Source organism: Ipomoea nil, unplaced genomic scaffold (genome assembly GCF_001879475.1).
Source record: "Ipomoea nil cultivar Tokyo-kokei standard unplaced genomic scaffold, Asagao_1.1 scaffold0146, whole genome shotgun sequence".
NCBI classification, from domain to species: Eukaryota; Viridiplantae; Streptophyta; class Magnoliopsida; order Solanales; family Convolvulaceae; genus Ipomoea; species Ipomoea nil.
In genome coordinates this window covers 2,557,616-2,585,462 of record NW_017616574.1, presented here as the reverse complement: position 1 = coordinate 2,585,462, position 27,847 = coordinate 2,557,616, and the positions used below count along the sequence as shown (strand labels likewise).

At 44.9% G+C, this 27,847-nt stretch overlaps 2 protein-coding genes and 1 long non-coding RNA gene across 5 annotated transcripts; 2 read left to right on the top strand and 1 right to left on the bottom strand.

Moving 5' to 3' along the window:
• The first annotated feature begins 170 nt into the window (after positions 1 to 170).
• LOC109173314 lies at positions 171 to 22,687 on the top strand. The gene is made up of 3 exons (XR_002052875.1): positions 171 to 181; positions 3,789 to 3,792; positions 22,199 to 22,687. It is a non-coding gene; the product is annotated as an uncharacterized LOC109173314 (long non-coding RNA).
• On the top strand, positions 20,729 to 21,867 carry LOC109173232 (cyclin-dependent kinase inhibitor 1C-like). The gene is made up of 2 exons (XM_019322547.1): positions 20,729 to 21,258; positions 21,298 to 21,867. Exons 1-2 carry the CDS (start codon positions 21,020 to 21,022, stop codon positions 21,551 to 21,553), a joined length of 495 nt encoding a protein of 164 aa, XP_019178092.1. The 5' UTR covers positions 20,729 to 21,019; the 3' UTR covers positions 21,554 to 21,867.
• On the bottom strand, positions 21,758 to 27,847 carry LOC109173191 (4-hydroxy-3-methylbut-2-en-1-yl diphosphate synthase (ferredoxin), chloroplastic). Of its 3 annotated transcripts, none has more exons than XM_019322494.1 (19): positions 27,602 to 27,847; positions 27,107 to 27,498; positions 26,173 to 26,330; positions 25,891 to 25,997; positions 25,703 to 25,803; positions 25,528 to 25,604; positions 25,217 to 25,336; positions 24,897 to 25,127; positions 24,678 to 24,794; positions 24,522 to 24,596; positions 24,357 to 24,434; positions 24,125 to 24,247; positions 23,839 to 23,983; positions 23,613 to 23,751; positions 23,323 to 23,400; positions 23,088 to 23,247; positions 22,903 to 23,001; positions 22,694 to 22,798; positions 21,758 to 22,036 (listed from the first exon to the last, which is right to left on the bottom strand). In XM_019322494.1, the coding sequence occupies exons 2-19, from the start codon at positions 27,300 to 27,302 to the stop codon at positions 21,935 to 21,937; spliced, it is 2,211 nt and encodes a 736-aa protein (XP_019178039.1). In that variant the 5' UTR covers positions 27,303 to 27,498; positions 27,602 to 27,847; the 3' UTR covers positions 21,758 to 21,934. The 3 variants fall into 3 exon arrangements, with proteins under 3 accessions (XP_019178039.1, XP_019178030.1, XP_019178046.1); XM_019322485.1 differs by having other exon boundaries at positions 27,107 to 27,331; XM_019322501.1 differs by having other exon boundaries at positions 27,107 to 27,331; positions 27,649 to 27,847.

Sequence of the window (27,847 nt, the reverse complement as noted above, 5' to 3'; positions counted from 1 at the left end):
TTTGTAAAAGAAAAACAGATACACAATGACGTCGTTTCGACCATTGTGCGCCCTGGTGCACGATATAATTTGCCGTTATTATGCCATCTCACTAATAAAATGTACAAACTTGAATGTAATATGTCGAAATGTATGTACGATTGTATGCAGTATTTTAACTGAGCCATATTACTTGATGGGGGTAAGGGGGTTATAAGAGCATCTATAATAGTTGAGTTTTTTTTTTTTTTTTTTTTTTTTTTATGGTTTTTGAGGAGTTTTTGTAAGTGTGGTTAGGAAAGAAAAAATGGGATGAAAGAGAGAAAAAAAAAGAAAAAAAACAATGATGAAATTTAAATTAAAAAAAAAAGTCTGATAGATGGATAAACGCGCCTACCTGGGCGCGAATTTGTCCCTCATACGATATTCAATGCTCATTAGTTAAAGTGTTGGGACCCACAAACTTGCAATATCTCAATACCTTGCAGGAGGTTTATTTTTCTTCTCTCTCCACATTATCATTCCTCCACATCATCTTATCTTTCTTAAAAACCATGTAAAAGCTTTGCAATATCTACTTGATGGATATATTACGAATGGATCTGAACCGACCCGAGAGTATGGAGCAAGAACGGACCTCGGGACGGTGCTACGCGCCCCGTTCGTCCACCTCGGCACAAGGCCTCGGTCGGCGCCTCAGCACAAGCCCTCAGCATGAGGCCCCCGCGAGAAACTTCAGCACGAGGTCAGCAGCGGACATCGGCACGGACCCCGGGGCAGCGTTACTGTAACACCCCACTTTTCTTAATCTTAATTACAATTCTAAAACCACAATTAAAATAAATTAAGTAGCGGATAAACAACTTAATCAGTAAACTAGTGGGAATGTCACCGCCACAACCACCACTCCGTGGTGATTGCACACGCTAAGGATGGAACTAAAACAATAAACCAAACTAACATTCATATTACTCAATTAAAAGTCATAATGGGGAAAAACACCCCGATGTCTAAACATCAAACTTCATCATCAAACATAAGTCTACAAATTCGTCAAAATAACATCATGACAAAACTAAGAGTTTAGACTACTAGATCTACTAAGCTAGTCTAACTCGATCATCTCTCAAACGATGTGCCCACCTGAAATGGGTTTTACAAACAACACATAGACAAGTAGGAAAACACTCGTTAGCACGAAGCTAAATATAACCACATTCAACCCTGTAAAGTACTACAATATATACTTTGGAAAAATATTTGTTCACAAACTCAATCAAACAATCTCATCACTTAGGCAACTTAAGATACATCATAGACTTTCTATATGCTTGAAACCTATAATATCAACAGGCATGCTTCAAATATAAATAACTCATCAACATAAATACACCAACACATATTTCTCATAACAAATCTCATCATAACGAACTCATGCTATCAATCAATCTCATACTAACAACCAATATGAAATTATCTTCATGCCTTCAAGTTCTCATCACGCAAACTGGATATATATAAGACATCAAAATGCAACTAAGGCAATCATGCTCAATATACAAACTTGGTTAGTCATTCTCGTATGCAAACTAGTGCAATACTATACTCAAATGCAATCTCGTGCAAACATTCTCATTATGCAATCTCGTGCTATACTATAAGTATACTCATACACTCGTTTGTAAAATAAAATAATTTTCTGTGGAGGTTTCTTAGAGTCACAATGACTCGCTCTCTATCTCTTGAGTCTCTTGACTCGATTTCTTTCTTGCTCAAACTTTCTCATACTTCTCGTTTCTCTTCTTGTGCGAGGCAGGTACTCCGCCGCGGCGAAGCCCTAGCGTACGATGCAATCTCGTGCATCCGCCACATCCGTAACTATGGAACCTCTAACTCATGGGGAGGTAGGTCTTCACGAATCGTTAATGGACCTAACCGGCTCGGCAATCTAGCCGTCCACATACTCAACTCGCCCACAGAACCAATCTCGTGGTTCCAATACTCATACTCTGTGGAATCAGGTATTGTACTTTTAGTGTGCACACCCCCTAACCAGGATTCCAAGCCTGGCGGGCAGTTTCCAACCTCTTAACGTGGGAATGCACCGCGTTACATGATAAATATGTCGGATCGCAATATCCGTTACTTTCTCTTTTACTCCGAAAGGACGTAGTCCCAACGGGCCCTCCAAAACCTCACTGATATATATATATATATATATATATATATATCATGCACCAAACCTATGCATGTCACATCTCAACAACTTCTCAATGCAACAAGGTAATGACATACCACATGCTCATGAATTTTTGGAAAATAATATTTAGGCTCACGTTGGCCATATATGCACTTTATAAAACATGATATGCTAGAAATGCAATTCACTATACGACATACTTCAATTCTATATTACTGTGAATTTCTCAAAGAACACTTAATCATGCTTGGAATCCAAAATAACATGCTCTGTACACTTCATCAAAAGACTACAATTTTCATTGGACATAAAACACATTATAGTCATGCTTCTTTAACAATTCTCATTCACAAAATGCTCATGCTTTTCTGTTCAGTACTCAAATAGCATTAGGAAGATAACAAGCAATTTCCATAGACAGTATAACTCTGATACAGCACATTTGCAATTTGCTGTAAACAATTCCATCACAAAATCTTTCATAACATGCTCATTTCTAATCTGAATTCAACGAAATCAAAGTCAAAACGTGCGTCAAGACGGCCCCGAAGTACCGAGCCAAAAGGGCCCGTGACACCTGGTCCGAAACGACACGTAGCTGAGCCACAAGGGCCGGGCCACTACACAGACATAACTCAGGGGCTATGGGGCGGGGCTCTGGATAGCCCGCCTCCTCAGGCCATTACTTTGCCGGACCTAGGCCCGGCCAGCCATGACTCTCCTAGGGCCGTGCCCTAGGCCCGACCGACCATGGCTCTAGCCAACGGTCCCCTTGATGGGCTGTTGGCTAGGGTCGCTACATTCATCTGGTGCACACTGTCTGTGCACCATGTGATCCATTTCATATGCAAATCCATTTCAAACAATTCCAACACATCCAAAGCATTATCAACACATCAAAGACAAGTAATAGATCGCTTCCTAGCTCAAACACAACAAAATCTATCATTTCTACTCATTTCTACCTAAGAAACTAGGTTTCACAGAGCCAAAATTTGAAGAGAGAGTCCATGGGGTTATACCTTTGAAGACCTCTTTTTCTTGCTTGGATATCTTCTTCCTCCCAACTTAGTTAGCACCTCCTTCACCACCTAAACTCCCTAAACAAACCATACAAACTTCTAACTTTCACTTTAGCTTATCACTGAAAACTTCTCTGTTTCACTTTCAAAGGATATAAACAAGCACTTTAAATACATTGATAAAGCACACAAAACACAAAGGAACTCACGACCTCACCGCGTTCCTAACTGATACTTAGAGTTTCTCTTAACTCTGATTCTCATACTCAATCACTGAACTTAGAGTCTTTCTCATCTCAATTTTCATATCTTAGGGCTCTTTCCCTATTCTTATCCTTCTTAGGACTTCCACTTAATGTTTTCTTCTTATATTGTCTTTCTTAAGACTTCAACTTAAAGATCTTTCCTTAACTTGTCCTTCCTAGGACTTCACTTAGAGTTTCTATACTCAGTCTTAAGGGTCAAACTTCCTAAGTTTCCCGCGGTTCGTACCGCTCTGATACCAATTTGTAACACCCCACTTTTCTAACTCCTAATTACATCTCTAAACAGTCATTAACATAAACTATGCAGCGGAAAACTAGAAGATAAGTAGTGGGAGTGTCACCGCCACAACCACCACTCTTGGGTGATTGCACGGCTAAAAGGGGTAAAACTACAAATAAGATTAAGTCTGGGAACTAAAAGTAAATACTGGAAAAGTAAGGGGGAAAAAGGTCACCCCAACACAGTCTAAATCCATTTCAAACAATTCCAACACATCCAAAGCATTATCAACACATCATAGACAAGTAATAGATCACTTCCTAGCTCAAACACAACAAAATCTATCATTTCTACTCATTTCTACCTAAGAAACTAGGTTTCACAGAGCCAAAATTTGAAGAGGGAGTCCATGGGGTTATACCTTTGAAGACCTCTTCTTCTTGCTTGGATATCTTCTTCCTCCCAACTTAGTTAGCACCTCCTTCACCACCTAAACTCCCCAAACAAACCATACAAAGCTTAGACTAGAACCTCAGAGAATGGATGAAAGCTAGAAGGAAGATGGAAGGCTAAGATTTAAGGGAAATGAAGATGAAACTTACTGTTGTTCTTCTTCCTACTTGGCAGGCAAAACCTTGGTGAGGCAAAGAAAGATATCAGGGAATCAATGAAGGAATAAGGTGGGTTTTATAGGGTGAAAAACCCTAGGATGATACTCAATGATTGGTGGAGGGCAAAGTGGTAATTTTAGTGATTGTTCTAAGGAGATCAGACAAAGGGGTTGGAGGGTTGTGGTCTACCAAGCTTCATGGACTAATGTCTAGAAGGGTGGTTTTAAATAGTTTAGGGGTCAAAATCGATTTTTCCAAAGATGATTTCTAAACAAACACTTGGTTCAGATTTCTCCCGGTCTCACTCAGATTGGGTTCTCAGTTTAAAAACTTGGTACGCGAAGTACCCAAAAATTTAGGATTTTGGAATTAAAATAAGTTTTGGTGTTGAATTAATTTAAAAAGTACTCAAAATAATTTATTCAAACACCAATTTATCGCAAAAATTTTTAATGGTGTGAAAATGGCTACTTTGAAATTTCTAAAAATTGGATTTATAAAATTAAATTTTGGGTTGTCACAGTTACGTGCCCCGTCCGTCCACCTCGGCACAAGGCCTCCGTAGGTGCCTCAGCACAAGATCTTGGCAGGAGGTCGGCAGCCGACCTCGCCCGGTCTCCGGACCGGGCGCGGTCAAAGCGGGGATAACCGCCTCTCTCAATTCAGGGGGGCGGTTGGGAGGCCCACGACTTGTATAAAAGGCCCTCCCTTTGTCCAATTAAGGGACATTATATCTATCTTACATATTTTGTCCTAACAAATCATTGTAATAGCCTATTTGCGGCATATAATACGATATACGGTCTTCACAGCCTTTACGACATCGTTTCTACCTATTTCTTATTCGTGTTCTTATCCGAGTTTAATAATTCGGGCCACCCCGGGTTAATTAAATCCATCATTAGTGCTCTTCTTGAGAGCTGCTGTACCAGCTCAAGCGTGTTCTTTTCATTCTTTGATCTACCATGATCAGCTACTATGGCAAGATCGAGATCCAACTCTCGCCACACCAACGGTTCCCGCGGCACGCAGCTCGTCGCAACCGGGAACGGCCCCAACGGGGCCCCCAACCTCCAACTGACCGCCTCCGTCAGGTTGGGAGGAGACCTGAGGGATCAACTCAACAACCACCGCAGCGGTGGTGCACTACTTCCCGCCGCCCCCATTCAGAATCTCGCGCTCTTCCAGGTGGGGGTGGAGGTCTTTCAACAAGCTTCCACGGCGCTAGCCCGAGTCGCGAAAGGTCTTCAGGCAGGTGCGCAAGCCGACCCGGACGTCACCCAAAGGGTGTCGTCCCCGCCTCCATCTCCCTCCAGGGCGCGCGGTCGTCTGGGCACCCGACCAACCCAGGCACCCGCCACCTAGGGAGAGGTAAACTCGCCCCGACCAATGGACATGCAAGGGGGAGTTGACTCCCGGCGGGACCGCCATCACGTCGACGATGGAAGGAGGCCAACACAACCCAAGCCCCGTGTGTCGGCTCGGGACAGGTTGGGTCCGAGGCCGACCGCCAACGGGCCACTGCCGGCCTAGGTCGCCACAGCAAGAACCAATCGCCCGGAGGTCGCCAAGCCGCGGACCCCGAGCCTCGCCGCGATAAGAGTCATGCTCAAAGAGGTCGCCGGGTCGCAGGTGTAACACCCCACTTTTCTAACTCTTAATTACATCTCTAAACAGTCATTAACATAAACTATCCAGCGGAAAACTAGAAGATAAGTAGTGGGAGTGTCACCGCCACAACCACCACTCTTGGGTGATTGCACAGGCTAAAAGGGGTAAAACTACAAATAAGATTAAGTCTGGGAACTAAAAGTAAATACTGGAAAAGTAAGGGGGAAAAACGTCACCCCAACACAGTCTACAACAATCCTCCAACATAAAGTCATAAGTCTAAATCCATAACATGATCATAATTGAAACTAGAGTTTGGACATCTCAAACTAAGAGACTAATCTAACTCGATCTCTTCTCACTGCTGGGCCCACCTGAAAGGGCTTTTGCAAGCAACACATAGACAAATAGGAAAAACACCCGTTAGCACGAAGCTAAGTATAACCACACTCAACCCTGTAAAGCATTCTAGCATATACTTTGATAACATTTGATATCTTTATAGCAATAAACTAATCTCAATCATCTTAAGACTTATCTCATTCTTTCTAAATGCTTGTACCCTATAATATCAGCTGGCATGCTTATATACGTATAAGACTGATCACGTATATTCATCAACATATAGACTTCTCAAATAGCTTATCAAACAATACATGCTTACAAATAGGATCATGTTAAAGGATTATACCACAGGTATTTACATGCTTTCACATTCTTACCACATAACTTGCTAAGTGGAACTTCTACTACAACACGGTAATCATGCTCAAGGAATATCTCAAGTTAAACTTCTCATTAAACAATCTTTTACGATGCTCTACTCGTATACACTCATGTATAACATTATGATCATGCTTCTTATGCAATCTCGTGCAACAATATATCATACTCTTATGCAATCTACTGCAACAATATATTCATACTCATATGCAATCTCGTGCAACAATATACTCATGGTCATATGCAATCTAGTGCAACAATATATCATACTCTTATGCAATCTCGTGCAACAATATACTCATGGCCATATGCAATCTAGTGCAACAATATATCATAATCTTATGCAATCTAGTGCAACAATATATTCATACTCATATGCAATCTCGTGCAACAATATACTCATGGTTATATGCGATCTAGTGCATCAATATTATCATACTCATATGCAATCTCGTGCAAGAATATACTCATGGTCATATGCAATCTAGTGCAACAATATATCATACTCTTATGCAATCTAGCGCAACAATGTGCTCATGTTCATATGCAATCTAGTGCAATAATATAATCATATACTCATATATAAATTAGAGTACTTTATATGGAGGTTTCTTTGTTACTTTCTCGAGTCTCTCTTGACTCTCTTTCTTTCTCTCGAGTCTTTATTGACTCTCATACTTGAGTCTCTGTTGACTCTCTTTCTTTCTCTTATACTCGTAGACGGTTTAGGGTTTCACAGAAGTGTGAATTACCCCATCGGGAACAGCATGATTCCGACCCAATATCTCCTACCGTCTACGGAACCAATCTCGTGGTTCAAACTCTGTGGAATCAGGTATCGAACTATTAGTGTGCACACCCCCTAACCAGGATTCCAAGCCCAGCGGGAAGTTTCCAACCTCGTAACGTGGGGATACGCCGCGTTACATATACTGGGACCACAATGTCCATAAATATCTCCCGAGAGGAACATAGTCCAAACGGTATCCTCCAAAACCTCACCGAAATAGATAATACATAAATATATCTCTCATGCATCAATCTCATGCATGCAACAATTCTACTACTTCTCAATGCATCAAAGAATGATATACCACATGCTTATGGTTTTTGAAAGTATTCTTGGACTCACGTTGGTCCCTTATGCATTTTTGAAATATGACTCATGTAAAAAGCCAGAATGCTCTATAACATGTTTCTAAATCATGTATAAAATAACATGAAGTATTCAAGAATATATCATCATGCTCGGTTTGCAACATAGCAATTTCTATACGTTTCACTCAACAAATATGTTTCTATTCTCATTGATCAAATAATACAATGTAATCATGCTTTCATAATAAATCATATTCTCAAAGGATCATGCTTCTTTACTCAATTAAAATATCATCATATCACAAAATCAACAATTTCTCAAACACAGAGAGCTTAGCAAAATATGCACTGTGTAACAATTCTTCACATAAACCTTCATAACATATTTGTTTTTAATCCAAATTCAATGAAATCAAAGCCAAAACGTGCGTCGAGACGATCCCGAAGAGCCGAGCCACAAGGGCCCGTAACACTCGGTCCGAAACGACATGTAGCTGAGCCACAAGGGCCCGGCCACTGCACAAAATTTCTTCACAGACCATACTCAGGGACCTGGGGCGGGACTCTTCATGGTCCGCCCCTGGAGCCCCGTTGATGTGCCCAGACTAGGTAACAGCCCTCCTCTAGGGCCGTGCCCTAGTCCCGTGCCACCACGGCTCTAGCCGGCGACCTTTCTAATGGGTTGCGGCTAGGGCCGCCACTCTGATCTGGTGCACACTGTGTTGTGCACCAGATGTGATTTCACCTACAAAAACTCATCCAAACAATTCCAAAACAATCTCAACAACTCACAAACACATACTAGATCACTTCTAAGCATAAACACATCAAAAGTTCATAGTTTCTATTCATTTCTACTCAAAACTAGGCTTCACAGAGCCAAATCTAAAGAGGAATCCATGGGGTTGTACCTCTTGTAGTCTAGTCTTCTTGTTGGGATCTCTTCTTCCTCTTGACCTAGCTTGAGCCTCCTACACTTCCCAACACACCTTCTATCCTTAGCCTAGAACCTCAAAGATTAAAGAAAACTAGAAGAGAAAAGAGGCTAGAATGAAGGATGAACAAGCTTACTAAGTTATTGTCTTTCTTCTTGTTGTTGGCAGACAAAGATATGAAGAGGGGGCAAAGAATGAGATCATGAAAATGAGATGGAATAAGGGGGTTTATATAGGGTTCAAAACCCTAGGATGATTCACAATGATTGGTTGATGGCAAAGGGGTAATTTCTCAAGCTAAAAGATGATTCTATAAGGGATTTTGGATGTCTTGTGGTCCACCATGTAACATGAACCATGGGCTAGAAATGTTATCTTTTATTACTTTGGGGTTGAAAGTGAATTTTCCCAAAAGCTATATGGATGAACACTTGCTCAAAATTCCCTTTTGAATTCTCCCGGTCTCACTCAGATAAAATTCTCGATTTAAATCTTGGTATGCGAAGTACTCGAAAACTTTGGAATTTTCGAATAGATTTTATTTCTTCGGTGTCGAATTTATTTCATAATGCGACAAAAATTATTTTATTCATACACCGATTGATCGCAAAAATTTTTAATGGGGTGAAAAAGCTACGTTGGGATTTCTTAATACTGGATTTATAAAATGAAATTTTGGGTTGTTACAGCAGGACCCAAGCCCCACAGCGACATGAGCAGGCCTCTTGGGTTGAGCTCCAATTCTCGCAACACGATCGGTTTCCGTCGCACCCAACACGCCCCAACTGGGAACAGCCCCAGCGGGGCCCCTAGCCTCCAACCAACCGTCACCATCAGGTCGGGAGGGGACTTGATAGATCACCTCACCAACCACCACAGCGGTTGTGCGCCGGCTTCCGCTGCCCCTCCTCCGAATCTTGCCTTGCTACAAGAGGGGGCGGTCGCCATTCAACAAGCCTCTGCGACTTTAGCTCACCTTGCAAAGGGTCTCTAAGGAAGTGCGCACGACGGTCCGGAGGACACAAAAAGGACGCCAACATCGCTTCCACCTCACTCAAGGGGGCACACCGGTCCAAGCACCCGGGCACTCAACATTCAAATCGAAGAGGATGTGAACTCGTCCTGGCCATCGGACAGGCGGGGAGGGGGTGACATCCGCTAAGATCACCATCGAGAGGGCGATATGGGGGTCGACCCATGCTAGGCTCGCCCTGGAGAGGCTTGGCAACCGCGTGTCGGCCCGAGATAGGGTGGGCCCAAGTCCAACCCCCAATGCACCACCAGTGGAGGAATCGTGTTCCCGAAGGTCGCCGAGCCGTGGCTTCCGAGCCCCGCCGCGACAGGAATCGTGTTCACGTAGGTCACCCAACCGCGGGCCCCGAGCTCCGCTGCGACGCAAGCAGGCCTCCTGAGTTGAGAAGTCGGGAGAAACGAATGGTCGAGCTCCAAGTACCCATCGTGACAAGGTCGAGCAGCTCCGTAAGCGAATGAACGAGCTCCCGGAGGGGATGGTCGCGCTCCAACAAGCTACCACCTGGTCGACCCGCCCCGTTGAGGGGCTCCAAGGAAGTGTCCGAGCCCTCCTGCTCGGCCCCGACGTCTCTCGATGGGTGCCTACATTTACCCCACCCCTCTCAAGGGGGCGTGATAGGTCGATCACCCGGCTTCCCCAAACCCCATGAGCTCAAATATGGGAATATGTTCTTATCAATCCATGGTCGCGGTCGTGCGCGCCAGCCCCGACTTTGGCATTCCCTAACGGTAATATAGGGGGTCACCCCCGCTCACTACCTAACGGAAGAACCTATTGTGGGCTACTTGCACCTTGACATGGCCGATGCCAAGCGGGTAAGGGGAACCTACCTGCTCCTCGGTGATACACTCTACAAGAGGTCCTATAGCAGCACCCTACTGCAATGCCTATACCCCAGCGAGGCAAAATCTGTCATCAAGGCTCGGTGATCCCTTTTTCAAGGTGGGGGTGGACATAGTGGAAACCCTACCTATAGGGTCAGCAGGCAAGAGCCTGGGTGGAGGAATTAGGTTCATCCTAGTCTCGCGCCCCCCGCAGAGGTAGTCACACCCACCTGCCGAGCCCAAGAGTACAACCCCGACCTCAACGACGAGCACCACCTGGTAGACGCATAACCCCTCTAACTATACCCTAAGGGGGTACGAGGTCCGACCTTGCATACCAACCCCGACGAAAGAGTTTAACGGCCCAGCGTCGCACGACCTGGTTCAAAGGGCTAGTACTCTAAGGGGGCACGAGGTCTGACCTCGCGTACCAACCCCGACGGAAGAGCTTAACGGCCCAGCGTCGAACGACCTGGGTCAAAGGGCTAGTACCCTAAGGGGGCACGAGGCCCAACCTCGCGTACCAACCCCGATGGAAGAGCCCAAGTACCTTGGCTTAAAGAGCTAGGACGAAGCGGCTATCGCACCCTAAGGGGGCACGAGGCCTGACCTCGTGTACCAACCCCGACGGAAGAGCCCAAGTACCTAGGCTCAAAGAGCTAGGACGGAGCGGCTATCGCACCCTAAGGGGGCATGAGACCCGACCTCGCGTACCAACCCCGACGGAACAGCCCAAGTACCTAGGCTCATGTGGTGGATTGACTTTGAAGATATTTATGGATGATGAATGAGACCTATGGGGATTCTACCACATATGAGTCCTAGTAGATGAAGAAGTCGTGCTTGTAATAGAGTTCCAACCTTATCACGAGAGGTGCGTTTCCGTACGCGCACCCATGGGCCTCGGACGCGGACGCCGGGAGGTCGACATTTTTGGCGAGTCGGCCGGAGCGTCTACTCTCCTTCGCTGACGATCACTCGCAACTCGAAGAGTGGGGGACTGATGATGGATATATTATAAGTTGACCCGAGAACATGGAGAAAGAACAAGGCCTCGGGGCGACACTACGTGCCTGAGCTAGCCGCCTCGGTAGGAGGTCGGTTCGGGACCTCGGCAGGAGGTCGGCAGGTGACCTCGGACGCGGACGCCGGGAGGTTGGCATTTTTGGCGGGTCGGCCAGAGCATCTACTCTCCTTCGTTGACGATCACTCGCGACTCGGAGAGTGGGGGACTGATTATGCATATATCACGAATGGATCCGAACCGACCCGAGAGCACGGAGCAAGAACGGGGCCCCGGGGCCAACGCTACGTGCTCGAGCCAGCCGCCTCGGTAGGAGGTCGGTTCGGGACCTCGGCAAGAGGTTGGTAGGCGACCCCAGCAGCCGACCTCGGACATGGACGCTGGGAGGTCAGCATTTTGGGCGGGTCGGCCAGAGCATCTACTCTCCTTCGCTGACGATCACTCGCAACTCGGGGAGTGGGGGACTGATGATGGGTATATTACGAATGGATCTGAACCGACCCGAGAGCATGGAGTAAAAACGGACCCCGGGGCGGCGCTACGTTCCCCGTTCATCCACCTCAGCACAAGGCTTCAGCGGGCACCTCAGCACGAGGCCCCGGTGAGAGACCTCGGCACGAAGACGGTAGCGGATATCGGCACGGACCCCAGGGCAGCGCTACGTGCCCCGTCCGTCCACCTCGGCACAAGGCCTTTGCAGGCACCTCAGCACAAAACCTTGGCAGGAGGTTGGCAAGAGCTTAGCACGGGGTATGCAATCTAGTGCAATAATATAATCATACACTCATATATAAATTAGAGTACTTTATATGGAGGTTTCTTTGTTACTTTCTCGAGTCTCTCTTGACTCTCTTTCTTTCTCTCGAGTCTTTATTGACTCTCATACTTGAGTCTCTGTTGTCTCTTCTTGAGTCTCTGTTGACTCTCTTTCTTTCTCTTCTACTCGTAGACAGTTTAGGGTTTCACAGAAGTGTGAATTACCCCATCGGGAACAGCATGATTCCGACCCAATATCTCCTACTGTCTACGGAACCAATCTCGTGGTTCAAACTCTGTGGAATCAGGTATCGAATTATTAGTGTGCACACCCCCTAACCAGGATTCCAAGCCCGGCGGGAAGTTTCCAACCTCGTAACGTGGGGATACGCCGCGTTACATATACTGGGACCACAATGTCCATAAATATCTCCCGAGAGGAACATAGTCCAAACGGTATCCTCCAAAACCTCACCGAAATAGATAATACATAAATATATCTCTCATGCATCAATCTCATGCATGCAACAATTCTACTACTTCTCAATGCATCAAAGAATGATATACCACATGCTTATGGTTTTTGAAAGTATTCTTGGACTCACGTTGGTCCCTTATGCATTTTTGAAATATGACTCATGTAAAAAGCCAGAATGCTCTATAACATGTTTCTAAATCATGTATAAAATAACATGAAGTATTCAAGAATATATCATCATGCTCGGTTTGCAACATAGCAATTTCTATACGTTTCACTCAACAAATATGTTTCTATTCTCATTGATCAAATAATACAATGTAATCATGCTTTCATAATAAATCATATTCTCAAAGGATCATGCTTCTTTACTCAATTAAAATATCATCATATCACAAAATCAACAATTTTTCAAACACAGAGAGCTTAGCAAAATATGCACTGTGTAACAATTCTTCACATAAACCTTCATAACATATTTGTTTTTAATCCAAATTCAACGAAATCAAAGCCAAAACGTGCGTCAAGACGATCCCGAAGAGCCGAGCCACAAGTGTAACACCCCGAAATTTTTCAATTTTTACGACTTATATAATAGAGTTAAATTCTCATTAATTCCCAAAAGTATAATATAAAAGTATGGGGTGCTATGCCACACCTGAGCTAGAGAACTCAGGTGCACAGGCTAATTATCTAAAATTCTTAATAATGTCAATACATAAGCATGGCACGCAGGCCGAAAGGGAAACTATCTACTCTACGCTTCCAATCTCTAGCACGCTCCAGTGTCTACTCATCCGTGCCTGAAAGCCAAATATATCTGTTCAGCGAGAGATGCTGGTAACCCACTCCAACGCGTTGAAATACATTATATATATATATATATATATATATATATATATATATATATATATATATATATATATATATATATATATATACAAAATCATTTCGAAGCAGGAAGATATATACTTAAGAGACACTAGTTTTAAAACCGGGAATAGACTCAGCAAATAGGGACGGGCACATCAAACAATAATAAACAGTTAAGTAGAGATAACATCATAAGGATTACACATCTAAGGTCACAGATCACCTTCCAATTCCAAAACACATCCGAAACACATCATCACTTAATCGCTATTCATATCACATAATCATTGATGGCGCCACGGGACCAATCGCATGCCCCGAACATGAGGGTTAATGCTTATAGCATTAACACGGCCCCGCAGCACCCTACCTCAGTACCGTGGTACGACGGGAGTTGATCGCAACCAACCCTTTGAGAACCGCTGACGAACTCAACGTCGGATCACGATCCGACACACCGCTGACGCACACAGTCGGTGGACCGCGATCCCCTTTACATGGGGGGACTTACGACCCTACACACCGTCGATGCGCACAGTCGGTGGACCATTGAGGATCAAGCCCGGCTTACCGCTGAGCTATACTCAGTCGGTGGGCGACGATCCTCGGAGACTATGGCCCTACACATCGCTGTCCCACCATTCGGTGGATCACAGCCAGCCGTAGCCCTACACACCGCCTGATTACTCAGGTCGGTGGACTACAGCCTTCCTCGGCTTATTGGCCCTACACACCGTCCTGGCGCGTTCAGGTCCGGTGGGTCATAGCACCGAGGCCCATATTTGGACCTTTAGTCCAAGAAGTGTATCAATTTGGCCTTAGCCACTTCTGAGCCTTAGCTCAGGAACAATCCATTTGGCCTTCAGCCACTTCCGAACCTTTAGTCCGGGAACAATCCATTCGGTCTTCAACCGACTTCCGAACCTAAGTCCGGGAACAATCCATTCGGTCTTCAACCGACTTCCGAACCTTAGTCCGGGAACCACCCAATTAGCCTATAACCAAAATGGGGGATCATGCAACACATAACACATAGGAGCACGTAATAGCATATTGGGAGGGGAAAGACATATAAATAAACTTACGTGTGATCATTCACATACTACGAATAGTCCTAAGGGTTCATACAACTTCTACCTAGGTCAACGGGTTACCAATTCAACTAGCATGCAATCCCTAAGACTCTTCTAGCCTACGAGTGGAACCCGAAACATCAAACTAGACTCAAGCATGACAAACGGGGTCCGTTGGGACACCACGAGGAATGGGGAACATCAAATGGGGAAGCTGGGGACCCGGGGTGGGGTACGGACCAGCGGGTAGCCGGTGGGTGGGGGTCACCCGCCGGCTGCCCGCCGGAAGGCACTGTTCCGGACAGCGGGTTGCCGGCGGGCAGCCGGCTGCCCGGTGGCTTCCCGCTGCCGGGCAGTGCCCATTGGGCAGCGGGTAGGTGGTGGGTTCCCCCACCCCCACCTACCCCCCACTGACTCTTTACTCGTATACTCGTCCCGGGAACCTTCGTGGAACCCGAAACCATGCTTAGACACTTTTAAACGCAAATAATGACATCACGTAAGTAACTAACGGATCAAAAGCAAGAATCATGTAGGACTTATCCTATTACGACTTCTAAATATAAACAACACCCGAACGTGAGAAATCCCACCCAAATATAAATCAAGATCATCTCAATACAAATTCCCAATCCAACATAGGGCTCTAATCCCACCCAAATCATCAAGAACATATTTTATCTTTAACATCAAGAAAATATCAAGATCCGTCAAGAATCATCATATCATAATCAAGAACTTCTTTTTAACATCAAGATCATCAAGATTATCAAGAAAGCATATAAATCATCTTATCAATCATCAAGAACATAACATCATTATCATAGAAGAATTCAATCAAGACACAAGAATTTAGAGGGAGGCCAAGGAAGGAAATTATAGTGAAGAAAATAGGTTTTGTTGAGACATGGGTTACCTCTTAGCCTTAATTAATTTCCTTGGCTATGAAGGGCCTCTCTTTAAGCTTTCTTCTTTCTTGATTTCTCCTAAGGGGATTCTTGGAACTTCTTGTGTGGTGAGAGATTATTGTGGTGTAAGATCTAGGAGCCTCCTATGACCCTATATATATATATATATATATATATATATATATATATATATATATATATATATATATATATATATATATATATATATATATATATATATATATATATATATATATATATATATATATATATATATATATATATATATATATATATATATATATATATATATATTCCCAAGAGTCCTAATTGGGGTCTAAATATTATGGGCTTGCTAATTCTATTCCTTATAAGAGTAAGGGGTTGGTTATAGGGATGTGAGCCCATGGACTATGGTGGACCTTTCTTAATTGATTAATGGGGTTTTAATTATCTTTTTAGGGTAAGTGATTAAATATTTAGTTAGGGTTAGGGGTCGTAACACGGGGTGTTACAACAAGGGCCCGTAACACTCGGTCCGAAACGACACGTAGCTGAGCCACAAGGGCCCGGCCACTGCACAAAATTTCTTCACAGACCATACTCAGGGACCTGGGGCGGGACTCTTCATGGTCCGCCCCTGGAGCCCCGTTGATGTGCCGGGACTAGGCAACGGCCCTCCTCTAGGGCCGTGCTACCACGGCTCTAGCCAGCGGCCCTTCTAATGGGTTGCGGCTAGGGCCGCCACTCTGATCTGGTGCACACTGTATTGTGCACCAGATGTGATTTCACCTGCAAAAACTCATCCAAACAATTCCAAAACAATCTCAACAACTCACAAACACATACTAGATCACTTCTAAGCATAAACACATCAAAAGCTCATAGTTTCTATTCATTTCTACTCAAAACTAGGCTTCACAGAGCCAAATCTAAAGAGGAATCCATGGGGTTGTACCTCTTGTAGTCTAGTCTTCTTGTTGGGATCTCTTCTTCCTCTTGACCTAGCTTGAGCCTCCTACACTTCCCAACACACCTTCTATCCTTAGCCTAGAACCTCAAAGACTAAAGAAAACTAGAAGAGAAAAGAGGCTAGAATGAAGGATGAACAAGCTTACTAAGTTATTGTCTTTCTTCTTGTTGTTGGCAGACAAAGATATGAAGAGGAGGCAAAGAATGAGATCATGAAAATGAGATGGAATAAGGGGGTTTATATAGGGTTCAAAACCCTAGGATGATTCACAATGATTGGTTGAGGGCAAAGGGGTAATTTCTCAAGCTAAAAGATGATTCTATAAGGGATTTTGGATGTCTTGTGGTCCACCATGTAACATGAACCATGGGCTAGAAATGTTATCTTTTATTACTTTGGGGTTGAAAGTGAATTTTCCCTAAAGCTATATGGATGAACACTTGTTCAAAATTCCCTTTTGAATTCTCCCGGTCTCACTCAGATAAAATTCTCGATTTAAATCTTGGTATGCGAAGTACTCAAAAACTTTGGAATTTTCAAATAGATTTTATTTCTTCGGTGTCGAATTTATTTCATAATGCGACAAAAATTATTTTATTCATACACCGATTGATCGCAAAAATTTTTAATGGGGTGAAAAAGCTACTTTGGGATTTCTTAATACTGGATTAATAAAATGAAATTTTGGGTTGTTACAGCAGGCCCCAAGCCCCACCGCGACATGAGCAGGCCTCTTGGGTTGAGCTCCAATTCTCGCAACACGATCGGTTTCCGTCGCACCCAACACGCCCCAACTGGGAACAGCCCCAGCGGGGCCCCTAGCCTCCAACCAACCGTCACCATCAGGTCGGGAGGGGACTTGAGAGATCACCTCACCAACCACCACAGCGGTGGTGTGCCGGCTTCTGCTGCCCCTCCTCCGAATCTTGCCTTGCTACAAGAGGGGGCGGTCGCCATTTAACAAGCCTCTGCGACTTTGGCTCACCTCGCAGAGGCTCTCTGAGGAAGTGCGCACGACGGTCCGGAGGCCACAGAAAGGACGCCGACACCGCTTCCACCTCCCTTAAGGGGGCGCACCGGTCCAAGCACCCGGCCACCCCGGGCACTCAACACCCAAATCGAAGGGGATGTGAACTCGTCCTGGCCATCGGACAGGCGGGGAGGGGGTGACATCCGCTAAGATCACCATCGAGAGGGCGATATGGGGGTCGACCCATGCTTGGCCCGCCCCGGAGAGGCTTGGCAACCGCATGTCGGCCCGAGATAGGGTGGGCCCAAGTCCAACCCCCAATGCACCACCAGTGGAGGAATCGTGTTCCCGAAGGTCGCCGGGTCGTGGCTTCCGAGCCCCGCCGCGACAGGAATCGTGTTCACGTAGGTCACCCAGCCACGGGCCCCGAGCTCCGCTGCGACGCAAGCAGGCCTCCTGAGTTGAGAAGTCGGGAGAAACGAAAGGTCGAGCTCCAAGTACCCATCGTGACAAGGTCGAGCAGCTCCGTAAGCGAATGAACGAGCTCCCGGAAGGGATGGTCGCGCTCCAACAAGCTACCACCTGGTCGACCCGCCCCGTTGAGGGGCTCCAAGGAAGTGTCCGAGCCCTCCTGCTCGGCCCCAACGTCTCTCGATGGGTGCCTACATTTACCCCACCCCTCTCAAGGGGGCGTGATCGGTCGGGCACCCGGCTTCCCCGAACCCCATGAGCTCAAATATGGAAATATGTTCTTATCAATCCATGGTCGCGGTCGTGCGCGCCAGCCCCGACTTTAGCATTCCCTAACGGTAATATAGGGGTCACCCCCGCTCACTACCTAACGGAAGAACCTATTGTGGGCTGCTTGCACCTTGACATGGCCGATGCCAAGCGGGTAAGGGGAACCTACCTGCTCCTCGGTGATACACTCTACAAGAGGTCCTATAGCGGCACCCTACTGCGATGCCTATACCCCAGCGAGACAAAATCTGTCATCAAGGCTCGGTGATCCCCTTTTCAAAGTGGGGGTGGACATAGTGGAAACCCTACCTATAGGGTCAGCAGGCAAGAGCCTGGGTGGAGGAATTAGGTTCATCCTAGGCTCGCGCCCCCCGCGGAGGTAGTCACACCCACCTTCCGAGCCCAAGAGTACAACCCCGACCTCAACGACGAGCACCACCTGGTAGACCTCCACCTGGTAGACGCATAACCCCTCCAACTATACCCTAAGGGGGTACGAGGTCCGACGTTGCGTACCAACCCCGACGAAAGAGTTTAACGGCCCAGCGTCGCACGACCTGGTTCAAAGAGCTAGTACTCTAAGGGGGCACGAGGTCTGACCTCGCGTACCAACCCCGACGAAAGAGCTTAACGGCCCGGCGTCAAACGACCTGGGTCAAAGGGCTAGTACCCTAAGGGGGCACTAGGCCCAACCTCGCGTACCAACCCCGATGGAAGAGCCCAAATACCTAGGCTCAAAGAGCTAGGACGAAGAGGCTATCGCACCCTAAGGGGGCACGAGGCCTGACCTCGCGTACCAACCCCGACGGAAGAGCCCAAGTACCTAGGCTCAAAGAGCTAGGACGGAGCGGCTATCGCACCCTAAGGGGGCACGAGGCCCGACCTCGCGTACCAACCCCGACGGAACAGCCCAAGTACCTAGGCTCATGTGATGGATTGACTTTGAAGATATTTATGGATGATGAATGAGACCTATGGGGATTCTACCACATATGAGTCCTAGTTAATGAAGAAGTCGTGCTTGTAATAGAGTTCCAACCTTATCGCGAGAGGTGCGTTTCCGTACGCGCACCCATGGGCCTCGGACGCGGACGCCGGGTGGTCGACATTTTTGGCGGGTCGGTCGGAGCGTCTACTCTCCTTCGCTGACGATCACTCGCAACTCGAATAGTGGGGGACTGATGATGGATATATTATAAGTTGACCCGAGAGCATGCAGAAAGAACAAGGCCCCGGGGCGACGCTACGTGCCCGAGCTAGCCGCCTCGGTAGGAGGTCGGTTCGGGACCTCGGCAGGAGGTCGGCAGGCGCCCTCGGACGCGGACGCTGGGAGGTTGGCATTTTTGGCGGGTCGGAATGCATCCGAACCGACCCGAGAGCATGGAGTGGACGCCGGGAGTGGGGGAGTGGGGGACTCGGACGCGGACGTCGGGAGTGGGGGACTGATGATGGATATATTACGAATGGATCCGAACCGACCCGAGCGCATGGAGTAAGAACGGACCCCGGGGCGGCGCTACGTTCCCTGTTCATCCACCTCAGCACAAGGCTTCAGCGGGCACCTCAGCACGAGGCCCCGGTGAGAGACCTCGACACGAGGACGGCAGCGAACATCGACACGGACCCCGGGGCGGCGCTACGTGCCCCGTCAGTCCACCTCGGCACAAGGCCTTTGCAGGCACCTCAGCACAAGACCTTGGCGGGAGGTTGGCACGGGGTTGGCAAGAGGTCAGCACGGGGTCGACAGGAGGTCGGTCGGCAGTCGACCTCGGCCGCGTTGCCCGGTCTCCGGACCGAGCGCGGTCAAAGCGGGGATAACCGCCTCCCCCGATTCAGGGGCGGTTGGGAGGCCCACGGCTTGTATAAAAGGCCCTCCTTTGTCCAATTAAGGGACATTATATATTTTACGTAATTTAACCGATTTTGTTGATGAAATACCAAAAATAGTCATGCCACAATAAATACTAGGACTAAGGGGGTTGTTCTAAAAAAAAAAAAAAAAATTGACTAAAAGTGGATTATTACTTATAAATTTATGACAAAAATGAAATTAACTATGTATTAAATTAATATATTTTTATGAAATTCCATGCAATTTTTAGTAGAATTTAATTTTAATTAGATCAAGTAAAAAATTAGTAATATATAGATAATATGTCTCGAGTTGACAAGATTGTGAATGGCTAAATCACAATTATTTAATCATGTGTCCACAATCAGCTCACCACGATTCTACGTTCTCACTCACAAATCACAATCTATAACATATGTACCAACTAAGTCGTGGTCATATTAATTATTTTAATAACATAATAATAATTAAATAAAGCATTTTATTATTATATTAGCATAGAGAGTTGTAAAAAAATATTGAGAATTAGAAGTAGGATTGTAGGAAAGGTTTGTAAAGAAACGCACTTTTGCCCAATACTCCGCAACCCCGAATCTGTTTATGTGTATCCTTCACCTTCACGCCACCCTCTCCCTCCCTCAATTCGCGTCTCTCCCACGTTCTCCGCATCTTTCCCGCCCCGCCCTTCAACCGCTTCCTGCTTTTTCAAAATTTCTCTTCGCCTTTTCGCCGGCGTAATCAACTTCCGTTCCACTCCATCCAACAGCCATATATCATCATCCATCTCTCTCTCTCTCGCCGTACTCTCTTTGAATTGGTTAATGAAGCTAATAACCGTCGTAGTTTGCAATGGCGATGCTTCCTGTCCTCTCCCTCGCGTTTGTTCTTGTGTGCGGAATCCTGTGCGTTCGGAGCTCCGTAGCTGCTAGTCCGCCGGAGGTTTCATCGCCTGCTCCTGCTCCGGCGCCGGAGTACTCGATTTCTCTGACTCCGGCTTCCGTTCCTGCTCCCTCTCCCGCGGAGAGCATCGCTCTCTCGCCTGCAATAATCGGTGATGTTTCTCCTCCATCTCCGTCTCCTTCTCCTTCGCCCGTACATCTCACTTCTCCGTCGCCGTCCCCGATGAATGCTATCGCTCCGCCCGGTCATTTTTCTCTTCCTCCAACTCCGGCCGGTGCTCCTCAGATGCCGAGTGATGTAACTCCCGACAGAAATGATTCTGACAGCGGAATGAGCGGCGGGAAGAAGGTCGGCATAGCGTTCGGAGTTGTTTCCAGCGCGTGCCTGGTGGGGTTGGCCGCGAAGGTTTACAAAAAGCGGCAGGAGAACATCCGTCGAGCACAATTCGGATACTACGACAATGACGACGACAGGCTGCTCTAAGCTCCGACTCCTGTAACTATTCGCCCTAAACGTCCGCGCATACTGAAATCCTTTGCTACAATCTCTTCTCCATACATTTCTGGCATCCACAGATTGCAAGAGGCGATTCCTGGTGAAATATCTGATTCTCTACTCGCTCTATATTCATACTTTCCCTTTTCTCTTCCAGTTTATTTAATTCAATCAAACTTTTGCTCGTTTGGAGATTTAATTCGTTACATTTCTTAGTTCACAACATAATACAGTTCAACAGCATTTGACGGTGTAATGGAAATGACTAGTGATTCCCAATAATTCGTGATATACATAAACATTCTTGCTGATACATATGCATAATAGGGACTAATATTAGTTTGATAGGGTAAACATCAAATGGTGATATTACTCTTCTGTTGGAGGATCCACCCAGCGGCCATGTTCTTTAATTAGGTCGATCAAGGCATCTGTAGCTTGGTCCATTGCAATGGCCCGCTTCACAACAGTCTGTAAAGAACACCATTTTGAAATTGAATTCAGGTCAAGTTTGTTCAACACTTAAGCCATAACCTACTTGAAGCACAGGTTAGTCAGAGATTTTATCAACACTGCATTTTTCTTTCAAGATGTTAGTTTAGTAAGGATGACAATTTCACCCGAACTGATCAGAAACCTAATTCCCTGTCCCGACTAGGATGGGGATAAAATCCGGAGAACATGATGGGGAGTGAAATTTGGGGATGGGGATAAGCCCCATCCCCATCCCCATCCCGTTGCCGTTCCTATGTTAGATGTGCTATGTAGTTCAATTACAAGACATGTTAGAAGCTCAAAAAGTTAGTTATTGTTGCCTGCATTGGCATCTCAATTGGTTCATGAGTGTTAGATTGTGGACGAGGGCATCAAACCAAGCCTGGCAACCGCAGACTCGTAATATGAGAGTTACACCCAATGTGGTGGGTTGTGGGCACCCAGCATTGGTCCTCCCACAGTCCCATCTAATGGGCCGCTAAGTCACCGTGATTCACTCATCTACTACCATGTTGGACCGGGGTGTGGGGGCTATGGGGGTGGGGAATTTTGCTTGTCTGGGTAAGTTAGTCATTATTGCTTGCTCGTAACAATAAGTAAATCACATGTCAAACTGGGAAATGTTTGTTGTACCTTTCCGACATAAAGATCAATCTTCCCAGGAGCACCCCCAACATACCCAAAGTCCGCATCAGCCATCTCCCCAGGTCCATTGACAATGCAGCCCATAATAGCAATCTGCAGACGAAACAGACAAACCAAAAAAAAAAAAAAAAAAAAAGAGTAAACTTAAGAGTATCAAAATGTAGTCCAGAACCCAGTTCTGCAGTTTTGGTACTTACCGAAACACCAGGCAAGTGCGACGTCTTCTCCCTAATCTCTGCACTTATCTCTTGAAGGTCGAAAAGAGTTCTGCCACATGATGGGCATGACACATACTCCTGAAACAGTGAAGTATACAACTACTCAATTGTCTTGAATCAAAAACAACCAAACTAACATCCGGTTGATAGATATTTTTTACTACCGTTTTAGTATTCCTCATTCTGCATCCTTGTAGAAGATTGAAAGATGTATTCCTAATAAAATCAAAATCACTGTCTGGGGCTTCTAACAGGACACCATCTCCAAGACCGTCTACCAAGAGGGTTCCAGCATTGCTCCCGGCACTAATTACTAAATCATCCCTGTAATTTAGATCCCATGCTAAGTTTAAGCTTCAACATTTGTCATGCTCAAAATCAATCTTGAGTTTTTCATACCTGTGAATATCTTTGGGAAATTCTATATGATGAATTACTGGAAAATCCAAGGAATTTTCTGAGAGATATTCAAAAAGCCTGCAGAAATCGAAACAACTATCAGCACGGGACAAAAGCAGCCAGACATCTTGTTGTGGTCAGATATGTTCAATGTCAATCATTGTTGTAGGAAGATGGTGCAAATAATTATTTCTAGTTTGCCCAGAAGGGATTTTAGTAATTTCCAAACTGCTTTATGTCAACCTCTAGTCCTCTACTAGAATATTTTGAAAAACCAGATATAATTATACCTCCTGGCAGCATGAACTCGGCTAATTTTTTCTTCAGAATACGGGAGATTGTGAAGAACCAATGTAGCATCAGAACTCTTCAGGAATTCCAATTCTTCTTGGGCTTCATCGCCACGTACGGACACAACGAATCGTGTACCTAAAAAAAGTTGCCAATACAGAATGAGTACCGATGTTTATACAGTATATAACCAATTCAATGCTAAAACATTAATAGAAAACTCGCCTGCCGGGAGAAGCTTGTGAGCACCGCTAGATAATTCCTTGAGAGTAACCAAGACCATAGCGTTAGGAAGTGGCTTGGTTAACTGCTCCGATAAAGGAGTTATAACTCCCATACTAACGTCAATCAACCTCTTGAGAGCTAGACGCTAACCATGATAACACGGGGGACAATCAAATCAGTCTCACAGCTTTCATAAAACATAATAAATAAGGTGATAAGGTTACAATGCCAGAGCAGAAATTTACGAGAACAATCAAATGACATAGCAAAAAGGAAGCAGCCTTACAGCATCTTTGTCGTTCACCGGTGGAAGCTCTCTCAACAAAATTGAGTCCACAGTTGCTAGATCCTTAAACGGCATGCCAATAACCAGTTTCGTTGCTAATGACTTGTAAAAAAGTTCGGGCGTCTGCCGAAAGGGAAGTTTTATGAAAATAGAATTCGAAAAATAAAAACAATTAAATTAAGAATGCACAAGAATACATCAAAACGAGTGAAAGAGAAGCGCTGAATGAGACCTTCAACTGATCCAGGGATACAGACATGAGGACAGAACCATCTCGGTGCAAAACACCTCTATAATCCACTTCTTCACCCTGTCAAGCTTTCGTCTATTAGCCCAACATTGAAAATAAAAAACATTGGAGGCCTCAGCATAATACCGGTTAAATTTAAGTTGTAACCTCTTTTTGAATTGGCAACTGCCCTGTTCGACGTTGAAAATCAAAATAACGGCGGTGCTTCTCTTCAAATGGTGCCTGAAATGTCAAATCTATATAAGAACTCTTCAATCGATTTCTACGCATATTTATGAAACAAATTTGTTTATGCAATCCTACCACTCCTTGCTGAAGCTCGGCTGCTCTCATACCAAGGTTTGCCAGGCGTCGACAGGGATCAATCTCCTCTTCCGGAGGTTCAGTTAGGGAAACCCTAATTGTATCACCCAGACCGTCCTGTATGGTAAACAAGTTTCTTGATTCACCCATTTACGTACCGCACGTTTATGATGTTAGCGCGCTTAAGTAGTCGTAAAGAGAAAGATCAGAGTAAAATACCCGTAGTAGTGTTCCAATACCAATTGCGGATTTCATTCGTCCATCTTCACCCTCACCGGCTTCCGTAACACCTAAGTGCAATGGATAATCCCATCCCTGGACATACATCTCAGCTACAAGAAGACGGTATGCCTGGACCATAATAACTGGGTTGCTAGCTTTCATCGAGAACACAAAATTATGGAAGTCCAACTTCCGACAAATTCTTGCAAACTCAAATGCGGATTCAACCTGTTCGACATTACGGTACAATCGCAAAATGTTGGATACATATATCTTAGAAATTTTCAGTATTAGATTACGACTGCTTAGCTGCTTACCATCCCCCTGGGTGAATCCCCGTAATAGCTCATGATGCGATCTGAAAGGCTCCCATGGTTTGTACCAATACGCATTGCCCGCCCATACTTCTTGCATTTCTCAACCAATGGTGTAAAGACCTGAATCATTTCGACACAATATATTATTATATGGAACATTGAAGTAAATTATTTGATATATAGGAGCATACATTAATACTTCCCTAAAGACATGAATGCCTCGCTCCATACCGTCTTTCTTCTTAATTTGAGACGATATCTATTTTTATGAACATTAGAATAACAATCATAGCTGTTGTTAAAAGTCTAACCTCCTCGATATGCTCAAGTTCTTTCTGATAATCGTCCTCCGTGTACTCCAGTTGCTCAAACTGGGCTCGTCTGTCAGCTGGAAAAAAATGTATCCATTAAGATGATAACAACTAAACGACCACTCAACTACTTGTGTCAAAATTAGAACACGAGGGGGCATCAGAGGTTGAGTACCAAAGTTTCCAGGGTTGACACGAATTTTGTCGAAGCATTCAGAAACCCGAAGAGCAACTGAAGGAGCAAAATGAATGTCCGCAACCAGAGGAATATTATAACTGCATAAAAGGGAAACCGGTAAGATACCACATTGCTCGTACACATGAAAAACTTCAAATTTTTAAAAATAAATAAGCTAGACATACTTCTTCTGAACAAGAGAATTTTTAATTTCAAAGCATGCATCGGCTTCTTTCTTGCCTTGCACCGTTATGCGGACAATGTCAGCTCCAGTATCAGCTATTTTCATTACCTGCAGGCGCAAGAATTGACCAACAAATCATTTTCGATCGACATCTAGATAAAAATGGGTCCACTGCTATGAAAGACGGGGATTCTTACAATATAAACCATGACATAATGGACTTCTTACTCGTTATTTGTCATTTGACGTATTGAAACAGGAAAATAAGGAGTGTGAAAAGAACCTGTTCAACTGTTCCAGCAACATCCTTGGTATCTGTGGTGGTCATAGTTTGGATTCTTATAGGATGTTCGCTACCAAGGGCCACATTTCCAACCATCACAGTGCGGGTTTTTCTCCGCACAGTTTTGTGTATATGTTCACAATATTTCTGCCTAGGTACTGCAAACAATGAATCAAATCCATGCAATTAGAACACATACATATAAGTTGAAACGTTTTCACCCACTATTCTGCATATTCCTTAAAAATCCCAAATCCAAATCTTAATTAACCATGCCTACTTTAAAGCAAGATGTAGAAACTTTCACACGCCTTGAGCCCTCACTGCATTTAGAAACAAAAGAATGGTGCGACGAACACTTGAGGAGTCAGGAGGGGAGAAGGTCAAGGATTCATTACTAGACCAATAGATTTCTCCATTATCAGAAATCACATAACTAATTAAACTACCAAAGCACATTAAAAGGGACAAACAGATGTTAAATGAAAAAATGAACTACTTGGGACAACTACACCCCAGCCAAGTTGGTCAGGTCGTTGACTTAGTAACCACAAAGTTACAAGTTCAACTCTCAACGGGAGCAGCCTACTAGCCTTCTTGGTTTGAGTCAATCAACTATGGGCATCCTAAGTTGGTTTCGTGACAACCACCCCAACCAAGTTGGCCAAATTGTTGACTTAGTAACCACAAAATTACAAGTTCAACTCTCAACGGGAGCGGCCTATTGGCCTTCTTGGTTTGAGTCAATCAACTCCTTTTGGTCCTTTGTCGGGTAAGATCACAAGGTGGATTTACCCCATGCACAACCCGAGTAGTAGTTGTGGGTTTCCCTCGTCACCCAAAAATAAATGAACTGATTCACAAGACTTAGATTAAGTTAGAACTGAGAAAAAACAAAGAGAAACCTGATTGATACTTGATAGAGAACACCTACCTAGCAGTGGACTCCCTTCTGATGCAGGCTGAACCTCAACAGAACTGGAATTTCTGATCACACAAACCTTGCTTCTGCGAGACTTAACCCTCTGCATGTCAGAAACTCTAACAAAATCCATATTTTTTCCAAACCCCAATCCATTTTCCCTGCCTTTCAGCCCCGCAAATGAAACAGGAACTGCTCCAGTTGCCATTCTTCCCCAAAATGCAAATCCTCACAATTCTAAACCGCAAAGAAAAGCAAAACAATAAAACTATAATCAATTCACAATCTCCAAAACCTCAGTTCTGTTTGGGTGTAGAAACCAAATAACAAAAGCAGCCAAAGAATCGATCTTTGAACACAATCAAACTGTTCTCGATTGCATTCCGGACAAACCAATACCCAATCTACAGAATAACACAACAAATATATATAAATATATAAACTTTAAAAAAAAAATCCGCAGCTATGCTCAGCTAAAAAAAAAAAAAATTGACAAAAACTTAGTACCAAGAACAGAAATTCGCTCAGCGAAAGCTTGGTAACACTGCACTTGCCTTTAATCACAAAGGTGGGTAAAAGGATTCAAGAGGACGGAATTTGAAAGGGCCGTGGAAGAAAGTTTTTGTTTCGCAAAAAACAAGGTAAAAATGGGAAATTGGAGTGTTAAATGCACACAAGAGATAATCAGTGAAAGACTGAAAGCAACACAATTATACAAAATGTGTAAACAGACATACAGAGCCCTGGGGTATA